Source organism: Microcaecilia unicolor, chromosome 3 (genome assembly GCF_901765095.1).
Source record: "Microcaecilia unicolor chromosome 3, aMicUni1.1, whole genome shotgun sequence".
Classification (NCBI taxonomy): domain Eukaryota; kingdom Metazoa; phylum Chordata; class Amphibia; order Gymnophiona; family Siphonopidae; genus Microcaecilia; species Microcaecilia unicolor.
In genome coordinates this window covers 146897230-146922165 of record NC_044033.1, presented here as the reverse complement: position 1 = coordinate 146922165, position 24936 = coordinate 146897230, and the positions used below count along the sequence as shown (strand labels likewise).

The window sequence follows — 24936 nt, the reverse complement described above, 5'->3', positions numbered from 1 at the left end:
TGTATCTTTTACACTGCTATGGCGAATGCCATGACGGAACATTGTAAGCCACATTGAGCCTGCAAAAAGGTGGGAAAATGTGGGATACAAATGCAACAAACAAATAAATTTCTCTTCCCTACCCTCCATCCACCCATGATAACCGGACATTTCTTACATGTTGTGGTTGGGCATGGATGATTATTGAGGGAATAAAAATTGGGATGTTAAATTTTAAAAGGTTTTTTGGCCCTGAAGGTGGGGGGAGGGGAGAGGGAGATTATTAAAGCGAATACAGTATTTTTGAATTTGCCAGTCATAGCAAGAAAGGGGCCAGTGTCCTTGGGAGCATATCTTAAATGCTGATGCTAGGTGGATGCCATTTTTAGGCATGATTTACTTCAGATAATATTACCAGGATCAGTCCATCTCTGTCTATATGCATAGACTTGTTTGCTAATGAACGACAAACGTAAGCACGGGGATGGGGGGTGTAGGGAAAGAGAGACTGGGAAGTGGATTCTGTGAGCTTGGCAGGTGGGAGTCCCACAACTGTCCAGCAAGAAGAGGCTGAAACATGTGAGTGGCAAAACAGGAGAGAGCTGTCTGCCTGCCAATTAAAAGGCCTTGGTAACTGTGAGCAGTGGGGGCTTTCCTGCCAAATTAGAGAGCTATCATTCTCCCTCCTGGGCTCCCTGCTGTAAACTGTCTGAAAGAGATGCCTTCAAGGACATCATTTTGTGGTTATAAAACCCTCGAAAGAAAATCCTGCTGGGGAGTCTGCTGCCTGTCCCTACCGCCTCAAATGCTTAATTCTGTACTTCTGATCATTGACTTCTTCTGTAGACAAGCAAGGCATATGTCAGCATGCTTTCTCTTCTGTAAAATGGTACGGTGGTAAGGAGTCTTTGAAGGACCGTACTAGGTGGCGTCATGGAGAAACTTGGTCTGTACTCTTGTTTTACTATGTTGAGAACCCATCAATCTGTAGTTACTGCTTGCTGTGCCTTGAAAAAGAACTGTATTCTACCTTTCACTAGTGGGTAGCAAAAAAGTTAATTTCAGTGTCAGAGTGGAAGTTAGTATAGATAATTACATTCACTTGGACACTGTCATGGATAATTATGAGAGGTTGCTGAGTGGAGATTCTTTGATAAGGTTGGTATCTTCTTGGGTAGAACTACTGAAAGTATTAATAATGGTATAGGCCGCCAGTGGTTCCCAAACCTGGTCTTGGAGGGACCCCCAGCCAGTCGGGTTTTCAGGATACCCATAATTAATATTCACGAGAGAGATTTGCATGCAGTGCCTCTACTGCATGTAAATCTATCTCATGAATATTTATTGTGGATATACTGAAAACCTGACTGACTGAGGCGTCTTCAGGACCAGGTTTGGGAACCACTGGTATAGCCACTTGGAGCAGGATTGTTGACATCTGGAGTATTGAGATTAGGTCTTGGTTGGGGGAGAAAGCTCTTTGACTACAGAACAATACTTTATTTATTTATTTATTTATTTATTTATATTTTTAATTACATCAAGAACATCTTGAATACAGATAAAGATGATTTAGTATCTTAAAACAAAGATTATCAAAACATAAACTTTAAGGCAATTCAGAAAATAGGGAAAAAGATCCATTACTCATCTATAGTCCACAATTAACAGGGGGTTTCCACATTTTTAGGAAAATCTGTAAATTTCAGAAGCCAACTTCTAAAATCAAATCATGGTGGCCGGTTTAAGCTATCCAGACAATATAAACTATCTATGGGGTTGATGTTACTATTGTCTCTGGTAATGGCTGAGGCAGGTCTCCCAGCTTTACTTCTAAAAAGGAATTCAGTTGACTTGCCTCAAAAAATACATACTTAATTGAATTTATTTTTATCACACATTTGCAAGGAAAGTTCAGCCAAAATAATGCACCAAGTTACATTACTTTTGGTCTCAATTTAAGAAATTCCTGTCTTTTTTTCTGGGTAGTTCTAGAGACATCCGGGTACATTCTAATATTACAATTAAGGAAACCTGGTCTTTTATTAAGAAAAAATTGTTTAAGTATCCAGTCTCTATCCGGTTGAAGTATGAAAATCACTTTGAGTGTTGCAGTTGTCAGACCCACATTGTCTCCCTCAATAATTTGAGTCAAATTTAAGTCCAAAGATTGAACATTTGCATCTTCTTTTTGTAATAGTTCTTTCTTCCGAAATGATTCTACATAGAAAATCTTTGAAATTGGTGGATGTGATTTTTCTGGAATTTTTAGAACTTCTGTTAAGTACTGTTTGAAGGTTATCAATGGAGAGATGGCAATCTGCTTAGGAAAATTTATCAGTCTAAGAGCATTTGAGCGTTAATAATTCTCTAGTATTTCCACTCTGTTTTGAAGATACAAGTTTTCTTTAATTAAATTCAATTGAATTTGCTGAGAATTTTTTATTGCTGAAGAATTAATTTCCACCTCTTTGCCCAAAGACGTCACTTTCTTATCTATTTCAAGAATCTTTTCATTATCACAGTTAAATTTCTTATCTAATTGAGAAAACTTTTGTATAAATAAAGTTTCTAAACTTACAAGTGCTTCCCAAATGTTATCCAAGGAAATTTGTTGAGGTTTTTCAGGCAAAAGTGATCTATTTGGAGTATCCAAGGTAAGAAACGAAGAAAAAGCTGGTTGAGCTGCCACTGCTCCGTGTTCTTCCTTAGAGGCTGCTTCTCCTCCCCCCACCTCTGCTGTTTGCACAGCAGGATTCATCGGCGTTTCAGGCGTCGACCCAGCACCCGCTCCAGGAGACCCCGTCGCGTCCTGCGCCTCTGGAAGTCTCCGGACTGAGTTCAACGCCGCAGCCGGCATAGGAGGAGGGATCCTCATCTCGGGGCTGAAGGATGTTTCTTGTTCAAGTTGAGGGAGCGGGAGACCTCTCCCCAAACCCTCAAGCAGCGAACCAGACCCCGTCGGTGTGCCCGGAAGAAGGAAGCGCTCCATAGTCACAGCTCCAGGTAAATGGGGGGTAGCGGGTCCTCCTCGCGATTTACCTCTCCGTTTAGGCATGTTTTAGAAATGTCCGGTAACAAAGAAAAAGGGAGTTACGAGCAAGTAAGAATGGAGCAGCCTTCCTAGCTTGTTACTCAGCCGCCATCTTGCCCCCCACAATTCAATTTTTATGGGTCAGAACAATACTTTTTATTTGAGAAACTGCATACTTGACCTTATGAGACAATCTTTTTAGAAATAGATAATGTTGAACTTGATGCACTGATAATACAATAATCGGGTGTACCATACGATTTTAGAATAGACTGAAAATCTTTTTTGGTACTTGGAATGTGATTGGAAGAAAGAGAAAGGGATTTGGAGATCTTTTGCAAAAACTTTGGATAGGAATAATCATCTGTATACTCTTCTGTAGTGGCAGGTTCATGTTGCAGTGGTGACTGATGTGGACTGAGAAAGATTGTTTTTACTGGTCCTAGTTATTGGGGAAAAAGTGAGACTTGGGGGAGGCCAGAATGTTCCCTTGATGAGAAGAAAGGGAGAGATCTGGCGACCAGTTCCCCAGGGATAGAATTGGAGAATGAGGAGGTAGAGAAACTTCAAACGTAATTGACTGAGACTAAGTCTTTGAGGTTGAGGTAAGGTAATGGAGGCTGAAGTAGTAGTAAGATTTTCGTGGAATGTGGTAGCAATGTCCTGAACAAACCTCATGAGCTGGATTAAAACTGACTAGACTAGTTGGTTGTCAGCAGTGTAGCTGCCAGAAGATTGGGATGAAAGAACAAGCATTGTAAGGCCTGCATCATCTATCTGTTAGGAGATATGCCTGCATGAGAAGCAGTTTGAGAGGCACTATGATGTTTTTGTTGTTGTTGTTGCTGTGGTTGGTTTGCTTTACTTCACAGTGTAATCTTCCCAAAGATAAGGAGTGAAGGAATAGCCTAGTGGTTAGAGCACTGGGCTGGCAACCATGGAAGTCCAGTTCAAATCCTATAGGTCGTAGTGATCTTGGGCAAATCACTCAACTCTAAATGTAACTAACCTTAAGCTACTTCTGAAAAGGTGTGAGCTAAATTCCAATAAATAAATTGATTAAATAAAGTATCATATTTTGCTTCAGCTTCTCTCCTCGTTTCTGGAGAAAGGGAAGCACCTTTGGAAGCCGCTTTTTGAGTAGTAGGAGGGCATAGTGCTGAGGAAGATTGAGTGGGGGTGGGGCTATGGTCTTGATGCTGGGAACTGTGCATTTTGAGAAGTATTACTAATACTGAAAGAGAAACTACTCCTGAGGACTCGGCAGAACCCTCTGATCCTTCCCTCAAGAAGGCCAAAACCAAGCCTAGTAGGGTAGATGTGGCTGAGGGAGGAATTATTGGCAGCACTGCCATTGCAGAGGGTCACAGAGAGCTATAAAATTGAAAGTAAAAATATCAGTGATATAAACTCAACATACTGTGAAAATTCCATTAGCTAACAATGAAAATTTGCTGACAAGTCTGCTCTGTGAGGTGAGGGAGGAGGACTGTATCTAATCTGGCCAGTGAAATAAGTAGAATGAATTCTGATAGGCTGCTAAGGGGGAAACATGAATCTTGGTGAGTTAAAAAAGAAAAAAAAAAGTTCAAGCTGCAGAAGGGTGCCAGGCACCCTGGCTTCATTGAATGATGTCACCAGAAATTATAATCTCATTTCTCTGCTGTCTACATAGAAGCCCTGTTACAGGTAAGCAGGGTTACCATCTCAGCTATTGTTCCACACAGCCTCAGCTTAAAGTTTGAAAACATTTCGTAGTCAACTCTCCCAAATAACAGTTTTTTTCCTCAACCTCAAATATGGTGAATGACCCTCTACGAACAAAAAAGTGATTTGGATCTGGATATCAGTAATTGTGAATTGTAAATTATAATGCAGAGATAAAATGAACATATCCTGCTTTTACAAAAAGGTATTTTAAGCAGCTTACCATTTTAAAGTTTACACTTAAATCTTTGCTTAGTAATATTTGATTCCTTCTTTTTGTTTGTTTGACAGAGTACTCGAGATACTTACATGCACACCTTGACACCCCTGTTGCAGAATATAGCATAGATCTTCATCTTCCTGGAGACTTTAAAGACCACTGGGCCAAATCCCTCCCCTTCCTTATAGAAGATTATGAAGAACAGCCAGGATTACAACCACATATAAAGTGAGCTGGAATTTTTCACACAAATTTTAAATTATTTCAGAAACTGGAAACTGAGGACATTTTTGAAATCTTGTGGAGCTTGCAGTTCCACAGGTACTTTATACCTGCCAGGCTTCACACTCGTTGAAGAAAAACTCATATGGGAATACCCTTTGAAAATGCAGTAATACATCTCTATCTGTAGAACATATGATTGCAAATGCCTCTCACTAAAAGACCTCTACATGCTTTGCTTCCTTTGGTCTTACTCCTCCCAGTGCCTCCTTCAGGCAAGTAAAAGTATGCATACAGCGAAGAGTGCTCATACTTTCACTTGTTAATGTGGGAATTTTTTAACTGAATTTTCCTGTAGGTATGCTCCCGTTTACCTGCAGGAATACATTCAAAAATTATTCTCCCTATTCTTCATTGTTACACACGCTTCCACACTTAGGTTCCATTGACAAACAGTAACACTAAGGTCTCAAAGGGAAAACCAGTTCAGTTGAAATCTCAGATAAATCAGAGTAATTTGTGTGTTCATTGAGGTGCCTTTCCCTTGGTTAGTGTTCTGGTTATATATAGCGTAAAATTGAAACATCGCAAAATGTCACATAAACGAACTTTAAAGATTAAAACAAAGATAGTTGTAAGCTCAGGGAGGTTGAGAGCACATTCTGATGTATTTAAGTGTGCACAGAGCTGTCCCATCATTGGTTAATAGTCCTAACCATATACAGTATCTTTCCAAAGAAAGAACCTAGGCATCAAGAAATATTCACAGATTTCCTTGTTTATGTAGTTATTAACTGAATAGCTTTTATATTGGGATAAATAGAAAACAGCCATTTGCAAACAGATAATTTATCCAAAAATGTTTTTGGTGACACTAGATGCTGACTTGATACATGTTTGGGAACACTGACTAGGCCTAATGGCTAATATAACCATGTGGAAACACTGCTAAGTAGCAGTCTGCAAAGAACATGGGTCATATAATGCCATCTTATTACAAGGTCTGATATTTAAGGTAGTAAATGTCCAGGGTAATGATCATTATCCTGGTTGTACTGATGATTGCCCCAGGGTAATGACTGTTGGAATACTACTTTTCCTCAGGGCATTTATTACCCAGTTATGGACAACGATCCCTACCCCAGGATCATTCCTCTACATACCAAACCAGTTAGATTTTCTGGATATCCACAGTAAATATGCATAAGAGAGATTTGCATATAATGGAGGTAGTATATGCATATTTATCTCATGCATATTCATTATGGGTATCCTGAAAACCTTGACTGACTAGTTGTGTTGTGAGGATTGGGTTGAGAACCATTGCCATAAAGTAATAATTGTTAACCCAAGGCAATAGTTAATACCCCTATATAGTGATCCCTGCCTTCAAATTATTACCCTACATAGGGTAATGATTGCCAAAAGCACCAATCTGCAATCAGGGCAGCTTTAATCTTGTGGAAGATCTGTGGGTTTTTTGCTTTTTTTCCTAATTTCACGTTTGCCAACTTTTGTAGGTCAGCAGGAGCTAGTGATACTCCAGCAGCAGTGTCTATAGCCCATATAGGCGAGCGCTCATGGTCATTGTTAGTCAAAGAGCCCGTGTTTGCAGAGTTCCAGGAGAAACCCTGGTTCATAGCTATAGCCAAGGACTATAGCTGTAATGACCAGCCACAGTGTGTTGGAGGGAGGGTGAATATAGCCATTTCTATTTTAGCTCTAGTGGCGGAAAAGTATGTGCATTACTGTACTTCAATTTTTAGGAGAGCTTACTCTTTCACCCTGCCCCACCTCAGCAACACAAATAGTAGCACATTTAATGTCATACTTTACACTTGCTGATTTTCAGACACTGTCCACATAGTTTGTCTTTGAAAATTAGCTATCAAAATACACATAGTAGAAGTACCTTGTATTTTGCTACCACACAATGAGTTGAAAAATTGCACTGTCAAAGTGTGCCATGAGACTTCAGTTTACCAGAGGAAGGAAATCCCATTTTAGGTTCTGTGATTATCAACTGTCAGCCTTATAAGGGGCATCATCTCATTAAGAAATATTCAATTTGTTGTTATGTAGTAAACTGCATGTGACTCGAGCAATGAAGATAATGATGTGATTTTGATTCTTGGTTGCATACCAATAGATACTTGATAATTGGATTTCTTGACATTGCTATTTGTAATATGAACAATGCCCTTGATCTTCTGTAGCAGTTAAGGAACAGATTCTTTGTCAAGGAATACAAATATCTGTGGCATATGGAAAGTATGTGTATTTCTAGATGCAAATAGGAAACCTTTTATTAAACATGTAACCAATTTGAAGTGTTGAAAGTAATATTTCTCATCTGCTTATGTGTCTGCATTATTTTAGGTCAAATTTTCTTTCCCTATTTCAGTTTTCCTATGTTTAAAATTTTTTTTTTGTTTGTTTTTAACTATTCAACCATTAAACTTTTACACTTTATCTCATTTTCCTTTTTCTTATCACAGCTTGTTTTCTTCCATCTTAAAGAGGCCTCTTTCAGTCTCTGCTACTGCTGTTCTCCAGTTCATTCCTTTTATTCTGATTTTTAATCCATCACTGCTCCTTTCTGAACTTTCTACCCTTCCTGTCGTCTTATACTTCCCTCAAGTCCATTATTCCATGCATCTCCCTAGTGTCTTCTTTTCTGTTGCCCCTCTAATTCTTTTGCTCCTTTCTTCTCCCTCTTTTCTCATTCCTACATACCTACTCTTACCATTCCATCATCCCACACTTAATCTCTATGCCTCCATGTTTCTCCTTCACCTCTCTCCTTCCATTTACTCCTCATCAAACCATGTATTCACCCTCCCTCACACTCCATCATCTGTGTTTTGCCTCATTGATCCATTCTTATTTTCTTCTTTCTCTTATGAGTACAATGGTATAATCTGTCCCACCTTTATTTAATAACACATTTATTAACCCCACAATTGGTTAATAACCATTTAGTGTGTTGTACAAGTAACAACCCAATACTTTAATATATTATATAACAAAAACTAAATCTAAAACAAATTGGTGAATCACAATTTCGATAAAAATAGCATCACTACAATTAAATTCTGAATAGGCTCTGGTAAATAATACTTTTAACAACTTCTAAAAACAGCGAACGTCATTTCTGCCCTCACTTCAACAGACAATATATTCCACAGTCTAGGGGCCACGATATAAAAGGCCATATTCCTTGTGTTGTCTAGCCTGCATACACGAAGGCGAGGGGGGGGAGGGAGAACATCAACAGATTAGAGGAAACGGAGCAAAGACTGCAATGTGATGTATATACCAAGGACTGATCGAGCAGAAGTTGCTGTCAAGCTATGTCATTCGATTTGCATATGTGGTTTTTACAAATCGAAGTCACTTGGATGTGATAACATCGATATATTATTTATTTATTTTATTTAGATTTTGCTCACACCTTTTTCAGTAGTAGCGCAAGGTGGGTTGGCTCAGTCATTTTAACTGAGTGGAATAATTTGTTTTTACTGCACTATTGACATTTTTTACCCCTAACGCAAGTATATTGCTGAAACCTGGCCCATGTCAGGTCCTTCAATAAAGTGTGCTTATTCTCCGATATTCTTTACTACAGAAGAAGGACAAAAGGAAACCCCACTTTCTCTTTATGAAAAGAGACTGATAGGACTAGGAGCTGTTTTATGCACCTGTTACACTTCAGTCTTTGACAAAGTTAAAGGTAATTTATATTGCACCATCCATTGTGAAAAGGAAAACATGTCATGATACAGTTCACAAGGCAAAAACATCTAACCCTTTCTGCAGAGGAAGAATAATCTGGATATCATCTACATAATTTTTATAAGACACTGACAGAGTTCAAGAGTTCAAAAGCTTGATCAGTAGTAACAAAGGTAAAACAAAACTTATTTTAATGCAGACCCCTGTGATACTGTATATTACAAGGTCTTCCACCCAGATGCTTCACCACCATGCTGGACTGATAACTGTCTATCATGTAAAAATGATTCAGACAAACCAAGCATAACCCCTCCTAGCCAATAGGAGCCAGTTACTCAAGTAATTGTATATGATCAAATGTATCATTCACATTTCTCCTAATTCTCTAAATGCTGCACCCTCTCCTACATCAGCTGCCCCCTAAGTTTCCAAGTTTATATTCATTTGCTATACCACCATATGGTAATTACCTTCAAAACAATGTATAAAAATAATAATATAAACAATTCAAAGTAACAGGATAGTTAAGGTACAAATACATAGTGTCCGTGGACAAAGAAGAATTCTGTGCATCCTGTGGTCAACGCCAGTGTACTCTACTGCTTTCACCTTGTAATATTTCTAAATCAGTCAACCTTTGTGTATGTCAGCAAATACAAATGTTTTTAGCCCCTTTTTAAATGTTAAAGAGGGTTCCAAATACAGATGGTCTGGCAGCGAGTTGTCAAGACGGTTATGCTAAAAACTGAGTCTCAGTTGTTTTCTAAGCAAATCTGGTGATATGAAGTTATGACTAAGTGATTCTGTTGAGTAGAGCTTAATATTCTAGATGTGTAGTATAATAAGGTATCAATTGAGATTGTTAAAAAAAAACGGAAGTCCCGAGTAATAGGTCTTAATGGTCAAGCGTTAGAATTTTGAAAGTTATTATATGTGATGAACAGCCAGTGTTTTTTTTTTCTGTGGAAGTGGTGTAAAATGATCCTACTTCTTGGCCCCATGAATCAGTTTCACTATGGTATTATATATGAGTTGTAACTGTGGAATGTCTAAAAGCTGTATTCCCAGTGGTGGTCCCCCAATAATGCCTGAGCTCTGAAATAGTGACATAAGTTACATTTGTCACTGTATATTGGCTAGGGGTAGGGTGGAAGAAGTGTACAACAAATGATGGTTCTAGAGAATGATATAGCTAATAGATGAAAAGTACATTGTGGTCCAACAGGGAAGGAGAAAGTATGTATTTTGGCTGAGCAAGTGTTTATAAAGTTTAGTTTAGTCTATTAAAATTTGATATTCCTTGACACCTTGCCTATGTTTTGGCACTGGAAGAACATGTTCCATACCTTGCTTGTTATGGAGGGATGTGATGCCTGACTTACAGCGAAACGTAAATGTCACTGTTGGGCCATCTGGGAACCGTACATTTAATGACTGCCACCTTATAGTCAATGACCTACAATTATAATGTAACTGTTTGTTTAACTTTCTGGGGGTTTTTTTGGTGTGGGGTGGGGGTTGATGTTGGGGGGAGTGAGGTTTCACCCTTCCCCCCCCCTTTTTGCCGTTTAATGTAACTGTTCTCTCTGCTTGATGTCTTACGCCTCATTTGCTTTATATGCTGTGGTTCACTTATATTATCTGTTCTGTTTGGTAATATTAATAAAATTATTTACAACAAAATTTGATATACCATTTAGCCAGTAGGATCTCAGTGGCGTACAGCTATAAAAAAAACCACAAAAAGGAAAAGAACTACACAGATAAGAAAGATATAAAAATGGCCTGGAGAGGAGAAAAATGTGGGAAAGTGCAATGCGGTATTGAGGATTCCGTAAGACTAGGGCCAGGGTTAAAGGAAGCAGCTCTAGGTTTTGTAGCGTTGTGCAAGAACTAACAAATTCTCTGGCAGATATTGAATTGCAGGAAAAAAGAGCTCCTAGATTATGGACTATCAAAAATATGCTGTCTACTTTTTAGATAAGTGATATAACTGTATATTTTTTTTCAAGTAAAACACTATATAAGAGAAATTCTATAACTGGGCTATTATGGATACATGTCCCTTTGCACACATTAGTGTAGAGAAAAGTAGCACTTACACATGTCAACATACTGAGCGCTATTTTATAAGGGCCTTTGAAAGTACCCTAGTGTATAACTGCAAAGGAGCGTGTATGTATGGGTGGAGCATAGGTAAGCTGAGGGTTATATGTATAACTTACAGTTTACTGTAAGTTATGCACACCTTTTGTCCTATTTACTCACCTGCAGTTATGCCATGTCAATGGCTAGTGTAACTGCACACGACTAACTGTAAGGGGCACCAATATCGAGTTATGTAACTATTCTATAATGGCATCTTGGTACCCAGATGCTGTTATAGAATAGGCCCTCACGAGGTACTGCATTAGGGAGTCTAGAAGAAAGTACTCACTTATAGTATGGTCACTTTTATATTTAGCTAATCATAAAAATCGTTAGCCGCATAAATTAAATTCTTGAGAGGACATTGATATCTGAAAGTTTCAAATTCTGTTGCTTATCCTCATTATTGTGCAGCTACATAAGAGAGATACTATTGTATTGTGAATAGAAAAAATGACATTGACATCATCATTATTATTATTTTACTTGATATACTACATATAACTATAAAACTATAAAGTTTACAAAGGTATGGAGATGTGATGGAGTGTATAGGAAGTCACCAGTTCCCCTTAATACTCTCCCACAGGACCACATTAAGAAGCCTAACTCTTGAGGGCTCAGCAGGGAGAATGTAGTTCAGATAGAGTAGATAAAACTCCAGGATATAGACAAGCCAGGGAAGTCGAGGGAAGATAAAGACATATGCTTTTAAAACCTATATGTAAGGTAACAGAAGACTGGCTAAGGTTGGAAATACTTTATCTTGGAACCTTGTGACAGTCCTGATCCTTTTGTGGTTTGACTGGAACCAGGCCTGGGTCTAATACTGTAGTCAAGTGCACACTATGACTATAGGGCCTAACGGGCCCTTGTGAATATTGTAACCGACTTTCAAGAGACTTTATTTTTCAATTTACCACATCTATGAAGTAAACAGGCTTCAGCATACATTGTTGAACATTAATGAAGAGTGTTGTTTTTTTGTTTTGTTTTTAACCCTTTGTATGGCTGTTTGTGGAGGCTCTGAGCCCAACCCTTGCTCATGCTAACACAGGAGATAATTTTATAAAGTCATGTTTGCTAAACGGCCTCTTATAAAATTCCAACTAGTGTAAAAGTGTACACCATGACATGATGACATGTACTGTGTACAGGGGCAGAGTTTGAATAGAGCATGGGCGGAGTTCAAAAGTATGCACATAGATTATAAAATTTGCTAATGTATGTGCATATGTGAATAATCTTGGTGCAGGCAGATATACTGGTTTAAAAGCAACTGTATGTGCGCGATTTCTGCCACTTACATCTATGTATCTTAGTGCCTAATTAGGCGTTGACTCTGCCCTCCTAAATCAGTACCCTCTTATAAAATTACCTTCTATATTTCAAAACAAATATAAAACTATAAGAATTTTTTTAAATAAAACCAAAAGAGGAAAGATGTCAAAGAACAAGTTGATATTTTGAGGAATCCAAGTAGTACTGGTGCCTTAAAACTATAGATAAAGGCCTTTAAAGCACTGCATTTTCTGTATGTAATCAAAATGTTACTTTTTTCCCCCCTTTAAGAGATGTACTGCCTCAAAATTTTGAGAGCTATAAGCCAGAGGTACAAGAACTTGTTTGTGTGGCTGATCGTCTTGGTTCTCTGATGCAATATGAAGCACCTGGTTTTCTGCCAAATAAGAGGATACATAGAGGTAGGTTTGAAGCTATTTGCCAAAAACTAAAAGGAGCTGTAGCACAATGGCTAGAGCAGTGGGCTGAGAACCAGGGAAGTCAGATTCAGATCCTACTGCCACACCTTATAATTTTGGGCAAGCCACTTAACCATCTATTGCTTCGGATACAAACTTAAGAGTCAATATTTAGCAGGTGGCTCTCAGCGTTTTGTTGATCGCCACCAGTGTTATACCTGGAAATTCAATGCCAGGACATGTCAGGGCTCTAGCATTGAATTAACAGGTTTGCGGAGCCGATGAAACCGTAGCCGATTAAGTGCGATATTCAGCACTTAAATGGCTATGGCGAACCGCATAAAGATGACTGACTTTTATGCGGTCCTCTTGGCTGGCTAAATGCTGAATATCAGCACTTAAACCGGCTAAGTGCTGACTCCGCCTCCAGAATGCCCCCAAAATAGCTGATTTCGAATTGGGCACTAAAGTCATTTTCAGTGGCACTAGCTGGTTAAGCGCCACTGAATATGACCAGTTATCCTCAAACAGGTGATTTAACTGACCAGGTGCCATTTGGTTAAATTGCTTTAAATATTGACTCCTTAAATTATAAATCTTTCAGGGACAGAAAAAAATACCTATACCTGAAGGTTACTTGCCTTGAACTTCTGAGAGAGGCATAAGCTAAATCCAGTTCCCTCTCTCTTCCCTAGTTTTAAAGCTTCAGTATATTGATTTTTGTGTTTGGCTTTATCTCCCTTTGGTCCTATTTCTGGGTGTCCTAATTCATCCAGTATTCTTTTTGTTTCATTTATCTGCTCTAGAAAGAAATCTCTATAGACATGCAAGATTAATCAGAAGCACATGGTGGTGACAATGTCCGATGGTGTCAAATACAGACCATTATTAGCTTGATCTGGAAATGCCAAGAAAGGCTTTCTGCTCATGTGTAGTCACCACCAAGCAGCCATGAGGCCGCACAGTCTTTTTCTGTAGAATGAGATAAATGTAGTTTTCTTGCATAAAATCACTTCTCTCCAGATCTTTGATCATATGGTGGTTTCTCTCTTAATTTTATTTCTTCGTATTAGCCATTTTCTTCTTTTTTGTATCTCAGCCTCCTCATAGATAAAGAATGAAACTATTTTTCTGTAAAATAGTATCTTTTAATTTGGCTGGCACATTTCCCTCTGTAGTTGACAGAAAAAAAGCTGCTCATTTTAAATAGTGCCCTGCTTGTAACCAAAAAAGTCTATGAATCGCCATAATGAATATATGTGCTCCCTAGTCTTCAATTTATTTAAGATTCAGTTTATTTTTCATATACCGCTTATCATAAAAAATCAACTAAATGGTTAACATTTAAAAGAAAAAACAGAAAAAAGAAGTAAAATTACATTACATTAGTTAGAAAAGCAAATGAGAGAGAAAAAGGAACTGTATGCTGCAATACACAGGGTCACCGAAGGTCCAGAGCTAGTAGTCTATTATCTTAACTATTAAGATGTTCTCTCATCAAAAATATGGTTTTAAGAGTGACTTAAATTTAGAGTTGATTCCTCCATACATAAATATAAGGGAAAATCATTCAAGTGTAGGGCTCACAGCATGGAACAATGAGTTCCTTGCTGTGGGCCCTACACTTGAATGATCTCCTCTTATATGTATGTATGGAGCAATCAACTCTAAATTTAAGTCACTCTTAAAATCATATTTACACTCCTAGTATATTTTACAAAATAAAGGAATAGTTAAAAGTGTGTGATCTGCTGATTGTAAAACTCTGCCTGAGGTATATGGGGTCAGATGTTGAGATAAGAATATAGAGGATTGATTCTGATGTTCTAGTACAAGAATCTTGTAGGAGATCCTGCAGGCCAAGGGAGTAACATTGTTCCGCTGATCGCCATAAATGATCTAGACCCTGCCATATTTGGTATTGACGTTTCAAATCTTTCAGGTGAAGTCTTGGAAAAGATTGCTAAGCACTACAGAGTGGGTTAGTATACAGAGGGCATAATAGTTGAGGAGAGAGCACATAGAGCAAATTAATTTGTTTGAAAAACAATTCCTTATCAATAGTGAAACATGTTTCTGAAAATTCAGTTGGCAGTCTAAAGTGACACCTATAATTTTTAGAGTCTACCATTGCTATGGGGGAATCAGACATGCAAAGAGGGCTGCTAAGAGAAACAGCACTAGTATCGGAGAACAGCATAGCTTTGGTTTTAGACAGATTCAAAATAAACTGATTGGCCCTTAAGCCAGTCTGCAATGGCATCCAATTTTGTGTTGATAGACTGGATAGTATGAATGTCTGTAGGATCTAATGTGCATCATCAGTATGTATGAATGTCTGTAGGATCTAAAGAGCTTGAGATTTGTATATCATCATTATAAATGAATGTAGTAAGCCCCAAAGATTGAATAAGAAATGCTAAGGGTGACAAAATGATGTTTAATTATGTAGCTTCCCACTATTCCAGAACTTATGGCGAATAGAGAACTAAAAAATGAGCTGAGACATCTTTCTCTTGGCATCCAGTCCAGCTCCTCAGTATTTTCTATTACCAGCAGGTGGATGGACAAACTTTTCAGCCTCCAGTTCTGAGCAATTTGCTCCTGATCCAGATGGTCAACTGGTCCCCAGTTGAGCTTTATTTTTTTTATTTATTTATTTATGTTAAAAATTTATATACCATCTAATACCTAGTTTTAGGCAGTTTATCCAAATTTGAGTCTGGGTGGCTTGAGTCTGCAGAGTTATATCTGGAGGTCTTCAGATCCCCGTTTCTGGTGCCCTACGAATTTACTTCTTCCCTCTCTTCACCTCTCCAGTGTTTCCTATGGAGCTTTCCTTATCCAGCACTACAACCTTAAAAAAAAAAAAAAGGAAATATCTTTACTGGAGAGTGAGGGACAGAGTATCTGTCCTGATTCTTTCTCATCTGGGATATGGCTTGTGGGGACTGTGAGCTTAGAGGGAGCAGCTAGCAATGGTAAGTCCAACTAAAGTTTGACTCGCTTGGTGCAGGGGAGGGGATCCTGACTCGCTGCGAGGGACTGCGTTGTGCTGCACTTGTGCCAGTCAGAATGACAACTCCTGTCAACCAGCGTCAGGGCGTTGCAGTGCATGCAAGCCAAGAATCCCACGGGACATGGGAGGAAACAGTCAATGGCAGTACATCTTTGGATTTGGTGCAACATCTGAATATGCAAGGGACTTTGGGTCTTTGGCAGGGACAGTGCACAGTTTGATGCAGGAGAGTGTGGGAATGGGTGCCATTTTGTGAGGGCCATCTGACAGTGAGGAACAGTTTGATCATTTGTGGAGTACAGCAACCATTTCACAAGCTCAGGGCCCGACCGAGCATTTGGCTGTATTGGGATTTGTGTTTTCTCTGGAGTTTATATTACTCTTACACTAGGCCTATTTACTGATGCAGGGACAGAGCTGCTACAAGGTGCTTCAATTTCTCACCCTGCTGCCCCTCCAGCGCCTAAGAGATCTCATTTAGCCTCATCTGTCCATTTCTGGAGGTCTATCTCTGCTTCTTCCTCCTTATCTGATGTGGCCTAGGTCTATTCAGAAGAGCCATCATTGAAGGAGCTGTTAGAGGAGGGAGACAACCCAAAAGTACTGAGGTTGTTTCATAAAGAGGAGAGTATTTTTTTATATCTGAGGCTTTGGTGGTGCATTCCATTGAGGAGCTTTCTGCTTTGCAATCAGGAGTTCCATCTTCGTCTATCATAAGTAGGCTTAGAGGTCCTTCTAAGACCTTCCGAATGCATCCTGACATTCAAGACCTGATTACAGCAGAATCACCGGACGCGGGACTGAGAGTGGAAAGATCCATTGCTCACCTTTACTCATTGATTCTGTAGGAGAATGAGAAATTGCAGCTTCCAAGAGTGGACTCCCTTGTTATGAGGGAGAGAAGACCAGCTTTCTGTTGGAATAGGAAGCTAGAAGGTTCCCTGAAACAAGCCTTTGAAGTGTCCTCTTTGGGCCTTTCATTGACAGCATGTAGCTCGTTCATTGCTAGAGCATGTCTGAAGTGGCATCAGCAGTCTGCAGCACAAGATGGGCACCATAACACCCAGCTGGAAATGAGGTTGGCCTACTTGGCAGATGCTATTTATGACATGTTACGACCAGCAGTATGTCTTTGACTGTCATGGCAACTCTGGTAGTTGCATTGGGCAGCGGATGCAGCATCATAGTCACGAGTAGTTAAACTTCCCTTTTGGGACAAGTGGCTGTGTGGCGAAGATCTCAGTAACTTGATGAAAGAACTGGGGAAACTAAGCCATAGTGGTTGCTGGAGGATAAGCCGAAAGTCTTTGATCATCCATTTTCAGAGGGCATTCAATCTCGATTTTCAAGACAGTAGACAGTACTAGCCTGGTTGTCAGCAGTATGGTTCAGCAGGTTCCAGCATAGTTTTACTCAAAGAAAACAGCTTATATATTTCAGCTCAGCAGAGTTTAAAACAGTCTTTAAAAGCAGAAGAAAAGTGATCAGAAATCCAGTCTCAGGCCAGTGGCCAAGCAGCCACAAATATTGCAAGAGTCACTGTTTAGAAGCAGTTTTAGCATGCTTTAGAAACCAGCAATGCTCCCAGATGGGGTTAAAACCTTGCTGCAAAGAGTTCCTCATTCTAAAATAGCTGGATTCTTTACTGGAATTGCTTGCAGTTAAACTGTGCCCTGAATTTCTACTGACCTGAACCAGTGATTATCTATAGAGTGTTTCTTATGATTTATGATGACCTGTTAACCTATGATTTAATGCTTTTCTAATAAAAAGGCCAAAGATGCTTGAGTGGGGTAAGACAGTCCCAGTAAAGGTCCACTGTGATTATTTGATTTAGTCATTTCATATACCGTCTTACACCACAAGGCACCAAAGCGGTTTACAATAGATCAATTCATGGTAAAGCAAGAAATAATAAGCCTTAGCTAATTACAGTAAAAATACTAAAAAATAAACTGAAGAAATGTCAATATAAATATCAAAAGAAAATAAAAACACTTACGGCTGGAATTTAGAAAGGAATGGACTTTAGATATCATGAAGGCCTTTGCTATATACAGACTATAACCTTTTGTCTGTGAGGTTCCATGACCTCTCCTAGAGACAGGAGAAAAGAGCTGGGTAGGTTATCTGCCCAAGTGGGGGGTCTAAAGCAAACACTGTCACTTCCAGTTCAGTCTCGCCACAGCACCAAGAAAATTTACCAAGGTTAATCGAAGTTCATCTGTATCTCAACAATCGGCTCATTCATACATCCTGTTCAGACAGCGTGTCGGTGATGGACAAAGTTGTCTGTCTGTCTTCTGTTATTGGGTTGGGCGATCAACTTGGAGAAGAGCAGACTAACTTTATCACAGACTCAAGAGTATCTGGGTGTTCTATTCGACACAGCAAGGGAGAGGATCTTCCGAATGGAAAGCAGGATATTCGACACAGCAAGGGAGAGGAACTTCCGAATGGAAAGTAGGAGGTCAAAACTTGTTCAACAGATTTGTCTTCTCAGTCAAGGCAAGCTCAGGGTCTGGGACTACATCCAGGTTCTAGAGTCGTGGTGGTGGTAATGGAAGTGGTGCCATGGGCAGGGGCTCATATGCGGCCATTACAGGAGTGAGAAAAGACTGGTCTCTGGTCTCTGGTATCATAGAAGCACGACCTTCTTCATTGGACGCTGGTTGCCAGATGGCGTATGCAGTGGATAGTTAACTTTCTAGAAGCCAACGGGTTACAGGACCCGAGGCAACATGGCTTTACCAAAGGAAAATCCTGCCAAATGAATCTTATTGACTTCTTTGACTGGGTGACCAAAGAACTGGATGAAAGATGTATGCTACATGTAATCTACTTGGATTTCAGCAAAGCGTTTGATACGGTGCCCCACAGAAGACTCGTGAATAAGCTGAAAGGGCTGAACATAGGACCAAAAGTGGTGAACTGGATAGGAAACTGGTTAACTGACAGGTGGCAGAGGGTGATGGTAAGTGGAATCCGCTAGAGGAAAGGAAGGTGAGCAGTGGAGTTCCTCAGGGGTCGGTGCTGGGGCCTATTCTGTTTAATAACATTTGCAACAGAGTGGACACTCCGGAGGGAGTGGAAAGCATGAAAAAAGATCTGCGGAAGCTAGAAGAATGGTCTAACGTTTGGCAATTAAAATTCAATGCGAAGAAATGCAAAGTGATGCACTTAGGGAATAGAAATCCATGGGAGACGTATGTGTTAGGCGGTGAGAGTCTGATAGGTACGGACGGGGAGAGGGATCTTGGGGTGATATTATCTGAGGACCTGAAGGTGACGAAACAGTGTGACAAGGCGGTGGCTGTAGCTAGAAGATTGCTAGGTTGTATAGAGAGAGGTGTGACCAGCAGATGAAAAGAGGTTTTAATACCCCTGTATAAGACGTTGGTGAGGCCCCACCTGGAGTATTGTGTTCAGTTTTGGAGGCCGTATCTTGTGAAGGATGTTAAAAAAAATGGAAGCGGTGCAAAGAAAAGCTACGAGAATGGTATGGGATTTGCATTACAAGACGTATGAGGAGAGACTTGTTGACCTGAACATCTATACCCTGGAGGAAAGGAGAAACAGGGGTGATATGATACAGACGTTCAAATATTTGAAAGGTATGAATCCGCAAACGAACCTTTTCCGGAGATGGGAAGGCGGTAGAACGAGAGGACATGAAATGAGATTGAAGGGGGGCAGACTCAAGAAAAATGTCAGGAGGTATACACAAAAAATGGCACATGTGAGTTTATCTTGTTGGGCAGACTGGGTGGACCGTGAAGGTCTTTTTCTGCCGTCGTCTAATATATATATATATATATATATATATATATATATATATATATATATATATATATATATATAGTAGATATTGCTGAAGGATTGGAAGAAAAGGTTTTTTTTTTTTTTTTTTGCAGATAACACGAAGATAGCCAATAGAGTGGGATACCCTGGAGGGAGTAGAAACAATGAGAAGGGATCTTCAAAAGTTAGAAGAATGGTCGTGGGTCTGACAGACAAAATGTAATTGTAACTTATAAAAACCACCAACATTCATTTAGTTAACATACAAATTATGTGTGATACTATTGTGCTATATTTTTTTCTTTTTTTAAAAATATGCAAAAGTGCTCAGTGACAGAGGGCTGTCCTGCAGGACTTGTATACAGTATACACTGTGTTAAATTGCCCGATATAACATCATCGCACTCTAAACTCCCTCTCTATATATCAGTGATCAAGTTTTACTAATTGTAATATCTTGTTTCAATTGCATGTACTTTAGAGGTAGAAGAGCAAAAGAGTACTCTACTTATCTTAAGGTATGTGCAAATACGTCCTACAGGAGTCCTTATCTTAGTGTGTGTCCATCCACAATGCGGCTATAAGGTGCATGCTCATTCAGACTTGAATTCCATTGTCAGCAGTTCAAAACAGTTGTTAAATCCCCGGGCAAATCGCAGTGTTCTGAACCATCTGGAGTTTCTTGAGGGCAAGCAAAGATAGTCCTCTATAAATGATGTTGCAATAATCCAATTTTGAAGGAAAGAGCAGTGTGGCACATCTCTCCATCTAAAAAAGGACGAATAGAATGGATTAAATACAGGGAGCAGAAACAGGATTTGGTAACAGCTGAAATCTGAACACAGAAAGTGAGAGCTGAGTCAAAGTAGACCACTAAGTACTTGAAAGTATCAATCAGAACAGTAGGATTCCCTTGCAGAAGAGGTCCAGTTGTGGGGAAAGATTGATGACCAGTGACCCACAAAGCGACAGTTTTCTGTGGATTAAGGACCAGGTGATTATCTGAGAGCCTTGTGGCTATCCTATCCAAACAGGACTGAAGTAAGGTAAAAATCAAGGTTCGCAGGATCCTGTGGAGAAACCAATAAGATATCATTGGCGTACATATAACACCAAATTTATGATTCTTGAATTAGCAATACCAGTAGACTAAGAAAAATGTTAAAATACATGGGAAAGAACCAAACCCTGAAGAACACCGTAAGGTAAGGGGAGGACAGTCGAAGAAGAGGAGGGGAGTGACACAGAAAACGTTCTGTCGGTAAGAAATGAAGTAAGCCAAGAATGTACAGATCCAATGACACCCAGTGCCGCCAAGCGAGAAAAGCAGAAGAGTGACTCACCAGATCAAAAGCAGCCGATAGATCTAAAGAAATGAGCAAAACATCTTTACCCCAATCTATAGCAGAGCAGCAGTTGTTTAGCAGAGAAGCAATAATAGTCTCGATAAAATGATCTTTATAGAAGCCTGATTGAAAGAAGTGAAGGACATTAAATGCCTCAACGTGTTGAGTAAGTTGTAAGAACTCAAATCTCTAGAAGTTTGGCTAGAAAAAACGTGAGACACTGGACGGAAATTAGAAACCAAAGAATTATCCAGAGACCTACCTTTCAAGATTGGGCATACAACAGCTGATTTCCATCCATCTGGAATGATACCAAGAATAGTCTATTCACAATCATAGCCTGGCTAGAGGTGCAAGACCATGCCTGGAATCCAGAAGTCATGGTGAAGAGGCATGGTCCAGAGTATAGGTAGTTTTCCTAACAGTACCTTCTCAAACATCATAAGAGAAGGTAAAGAAAACAGACTAGGATGAGGCCACAGGGGCAGAGCATGAAACCTGGAGTGGAGGGAAGGAGGAAAAGAGAGCAAAGGTAGAGGAAAACTCAGGCAGGAGACATGAAAAGAAGAGACTTTAAAAACAAAGAAATTAGCAAAATCCTGGGCTAGGAGGAATTGAAGGAACAGTAGATAGACCAGAGACATGAGACACTTCAGAAAAATGTTGCTTTGGGCATTTGGGAGCCTTACAAACGAGGCATGTATAATTGACCCATCTAACCTCCTGTAGCGAGGACCGATAATGAGCCAGCTGAGCCCAGTAAACGTCAAGGGCCTCTGGTGATTTAGATTTCCTCCAACAGCACTCCAAAATACGAAGTTGTCATTTCAAGGGCCAACAGTTACCATCATACCAGGGTTTTGTGGAAGCTGGACAACAGTTGCCATGCTGCCTTGTCTGAGTATGAAGAGCAAGGGCAATGGAAAGAGAAGCTTCCTAGGTAGTCACCTGGGATGATAGTGGGAGAAAGAAGAAGTCCGCGGGAAAGACAGTAAAGAGTGGAGGAATAGAAGGTGGGTCAGGGGGAAAACTGAAAACGTGAAGGGGAAGAGGTAGAGAATGAAGATGGAAGGGAACTAGACAAAGAAACTTGAAAAGCCAGGAGAACATGGTCAGACCAAGACAGGGAAATAGCTGAAAAATCTGAAACAGACAGTGTATTGGAATGGGAAGTAAGAACTAAATCCAGTGCATGCGCTGCAGAGTGGGTTGGGAAGTGGACATGCTGAACCAGATTGAAGTCGGAGAAAAGTGAGCAAACTTGTCTATCAAAAGAATGTGATGGATTGTCAAAATGAACACCAAGAACAAGCAGATTCTGATATTGGAGGACAGTCTCAGACAGGAAAGGAAGAAATGAGTCTTGATCCGAAGTTGAAGGATTCAGGGGGAGATAGACCAAAAGAATATTTAAAGGAGGGGAAACAAGCATAAGCTGAGGATAATCCAATGGTGCAAGAAGAGCAATACCCCCACCCCTCTTCCCATAACTTCGTGGAGAAAACAGAATAGGCTGAAGGAAAACATTGAGTGAGAACCGGGTCCCCACCATCACGCAGCCAAGTTTCAGTGAAAAAAACAGAAGAGCTCTTGGGCCGGTGATGAAGTAAGTCTTGAACCAGCGTGGTCTTAGAGCGGAGTGCTCTGCAATTGAGCAACAAACAAGAGAAAAAGAGAACCATAGCTGGAGCTGTAGTAGTAGATAATGGAACTGCGGGAGGCAAGGAGGAAGCGGGTTAGAGTCAGGAGAAGTGTAGTGAAAGACATGAAGATTGGGAAACGCGGGGCAGGTAGGGGGGACGATGGCCCCAGACCATAGTAAAAGTGGACATAGTTGTCGCAATCAGCGAGGGTACCTCAGATCATGAAACAATTAGACGTTGAATGGGTTTAAAAGAAAAGGAAAGAAGCATAAAATACAACCCTATTAAACTACTCACCATTTGTCGTCCAGTGGTCACCCCAAGGAGCTTGCCCAAGGAGCATGACTTGCTCCTTGGGCGCACTCCTTCTACATGTGGACGCCACTAGCAGAGTTAAAAATAAATGTTTTTATAAACACCAGATCAGGACTCTTTGCCCTTTTCTGGAACCCAAAACACTCCGCATTGGTGATCTCGCATCTTGATTACTTCAATGTGTTGATTTCAGGACTGTGTCAAAAGCTTATTCAGAATATGGCCATCAAGTTGATTATGGGAGATCGCAAATATGATATGTAACCCCAGGTTCATAAGATCTGTATGTCAGGCTAACCCCAGATTCTTTCCTTTGATCCTGTATGTCTACGAACGAATGCTTGGCTCTTCACAGCAAAACTTGCTGATCATTCCCTCATTTCACCAGATTTTTTTGAATGTTTTTTGGTTGATGTGTTTAACGTTGTGGGCCCAACTCTATGGAATGCGCTCTCCCTGTTGGTTTATGTATGCTATCGTCACACCAAGAGTTTAAGGCAACCCTCAAGACCCACTTGTTTAGACACACGTATGCATTCCAACTGACATTTCTCCTTTGTTCTGCTAGGGGCCCATGTTGGAGCGCCAAGTCTGCACCCTCTGCTGTAGTTTTCTATTGCTTTTGCTCTCCTCTGTGACAATTGTGTTGTCTGTTTCTCTTTTCTTTTTTTTTTAATTCTTTATTTATAATTTCAAAATTTTACATCACAAGAAAAACTTGTTACAGAAAAAACAGACCCTAAATAAACATTAGGATAAAATATCCAAAGAAAACTTTTGTAATCATATATTGTATGTCTTCTTTAAATCACAAATAGACAAGTAAGAGGGGGGCATGAAACAAAGAATGGGGAAATCAAAACAGGTATAATTTAGGAAAAAGCTTAACACGCATTTTCTCACCTATTACAAATACTTCTAATCAGTTGTTAGCTTCCGCAGGTAGTTTCCTTGAATCCAGAAACACTCTTAATTGCTCTGGCTGAAAAAATATGTATTTTATTCCTTGATATTTCAAAACACACTTACTAGGGTAATTCAGATAGTACGAAGCACCTATATCTAAAGTTTCCTTTCTCATACTCAGAAACAATTTCCTAAGTTCTTGTGTCTGCTTTGTCACATCTTGATATATTCTTACTGTTTTACCATAAAACATTTCATTCATCTTTCGAAAGTATATTTTTTTAACGCTTCAATGTCCTGTTGAAAAACTAATTGAACAAATAATGTCATTCTTTCAGACTGTTCGGATAAAGAAACTTCTAACAGTTCAGATATATTCAAATTTCCTTCCAAGATTTCTTTTCCTGAGGAATTTTTGTTTTGAATGTAGTAAACTTTATTTACCGGAGGTAAAGTTTCAGGGGAATATCTCAGAACTTCAATCAAGTATTTTTTAAAGACTTCCAGTGGTGATATTCCTATCTCTCTTGGGAAATTTAAGATACGCAAATTAAGTCTCCGATTATGGTTTTCAATTTGTTCAATCCTTCTTTTAATTATAAGTTTATCTTTAATCATTTCTGAGGATAAATCTTGTAGTTTTTTAACATCTTGTTTAATCTCCTTAGTTTGTGTGGAGAAATCTGTTCTAATATTCGCCAGAGATTCAGAAAAAGTGTTCATGGTACTCACAAGTGTAGAAATTTCCTTTGTGGATTTCTCTACGGTAGCTGCCAACTGTTGGAGAACAATCCAAATGCTCTCCAACGACACCGTTCCCGAAGCTGCTTTCAATAGCTTCAATTCGTCGCCGGAGCTCAAAGGTTCCAGCTCACCTGCACATACCACCTTTCCAGTACCTTCGATCGAGGTAGTCCCAGCAAACACTCCGGTTTCGGGTAATCCTCTCTGGTTCTGGCGGCTGTCGGGAGGGAGCGGCGGATGAAGCGCCGGAGGTGAGAGAGTGACATCCAGGTCCAAGTCCTCAAGGTTTTCCCCTGCCTTGAGGAGAGCCGGACCCCTCGCGACGTCCTGGGTGGAAATTCGCGAGGTGTACCTTTCAATCGACGCCTGACAAAGGGAAGATGTCCGGGTTGTCATAAGTACATAAGTACATAAGTA

General features: G+C 39.8%; 1 protein-coding gene across 1 annotated transcript in view; it reads left to right on the top strand.

Moving 5' to 3' along the window:
- Positions 1–24936, top strand: part of TTC13 (tetratricopeptide repeat domain 13) — a 182176-nt gene that overhangs the window by 92747 nt on the left and 64493 nt on the right. Inside the window, 2 exon segments of the mRNA XM_030194686.1 lie at positions 5012–5168; positions 12618–12748. Of these exon segments, the coding sequence (XP_030050546.1) occupies positions 5012–5168; positions 12618–12748 (288 nt within the window).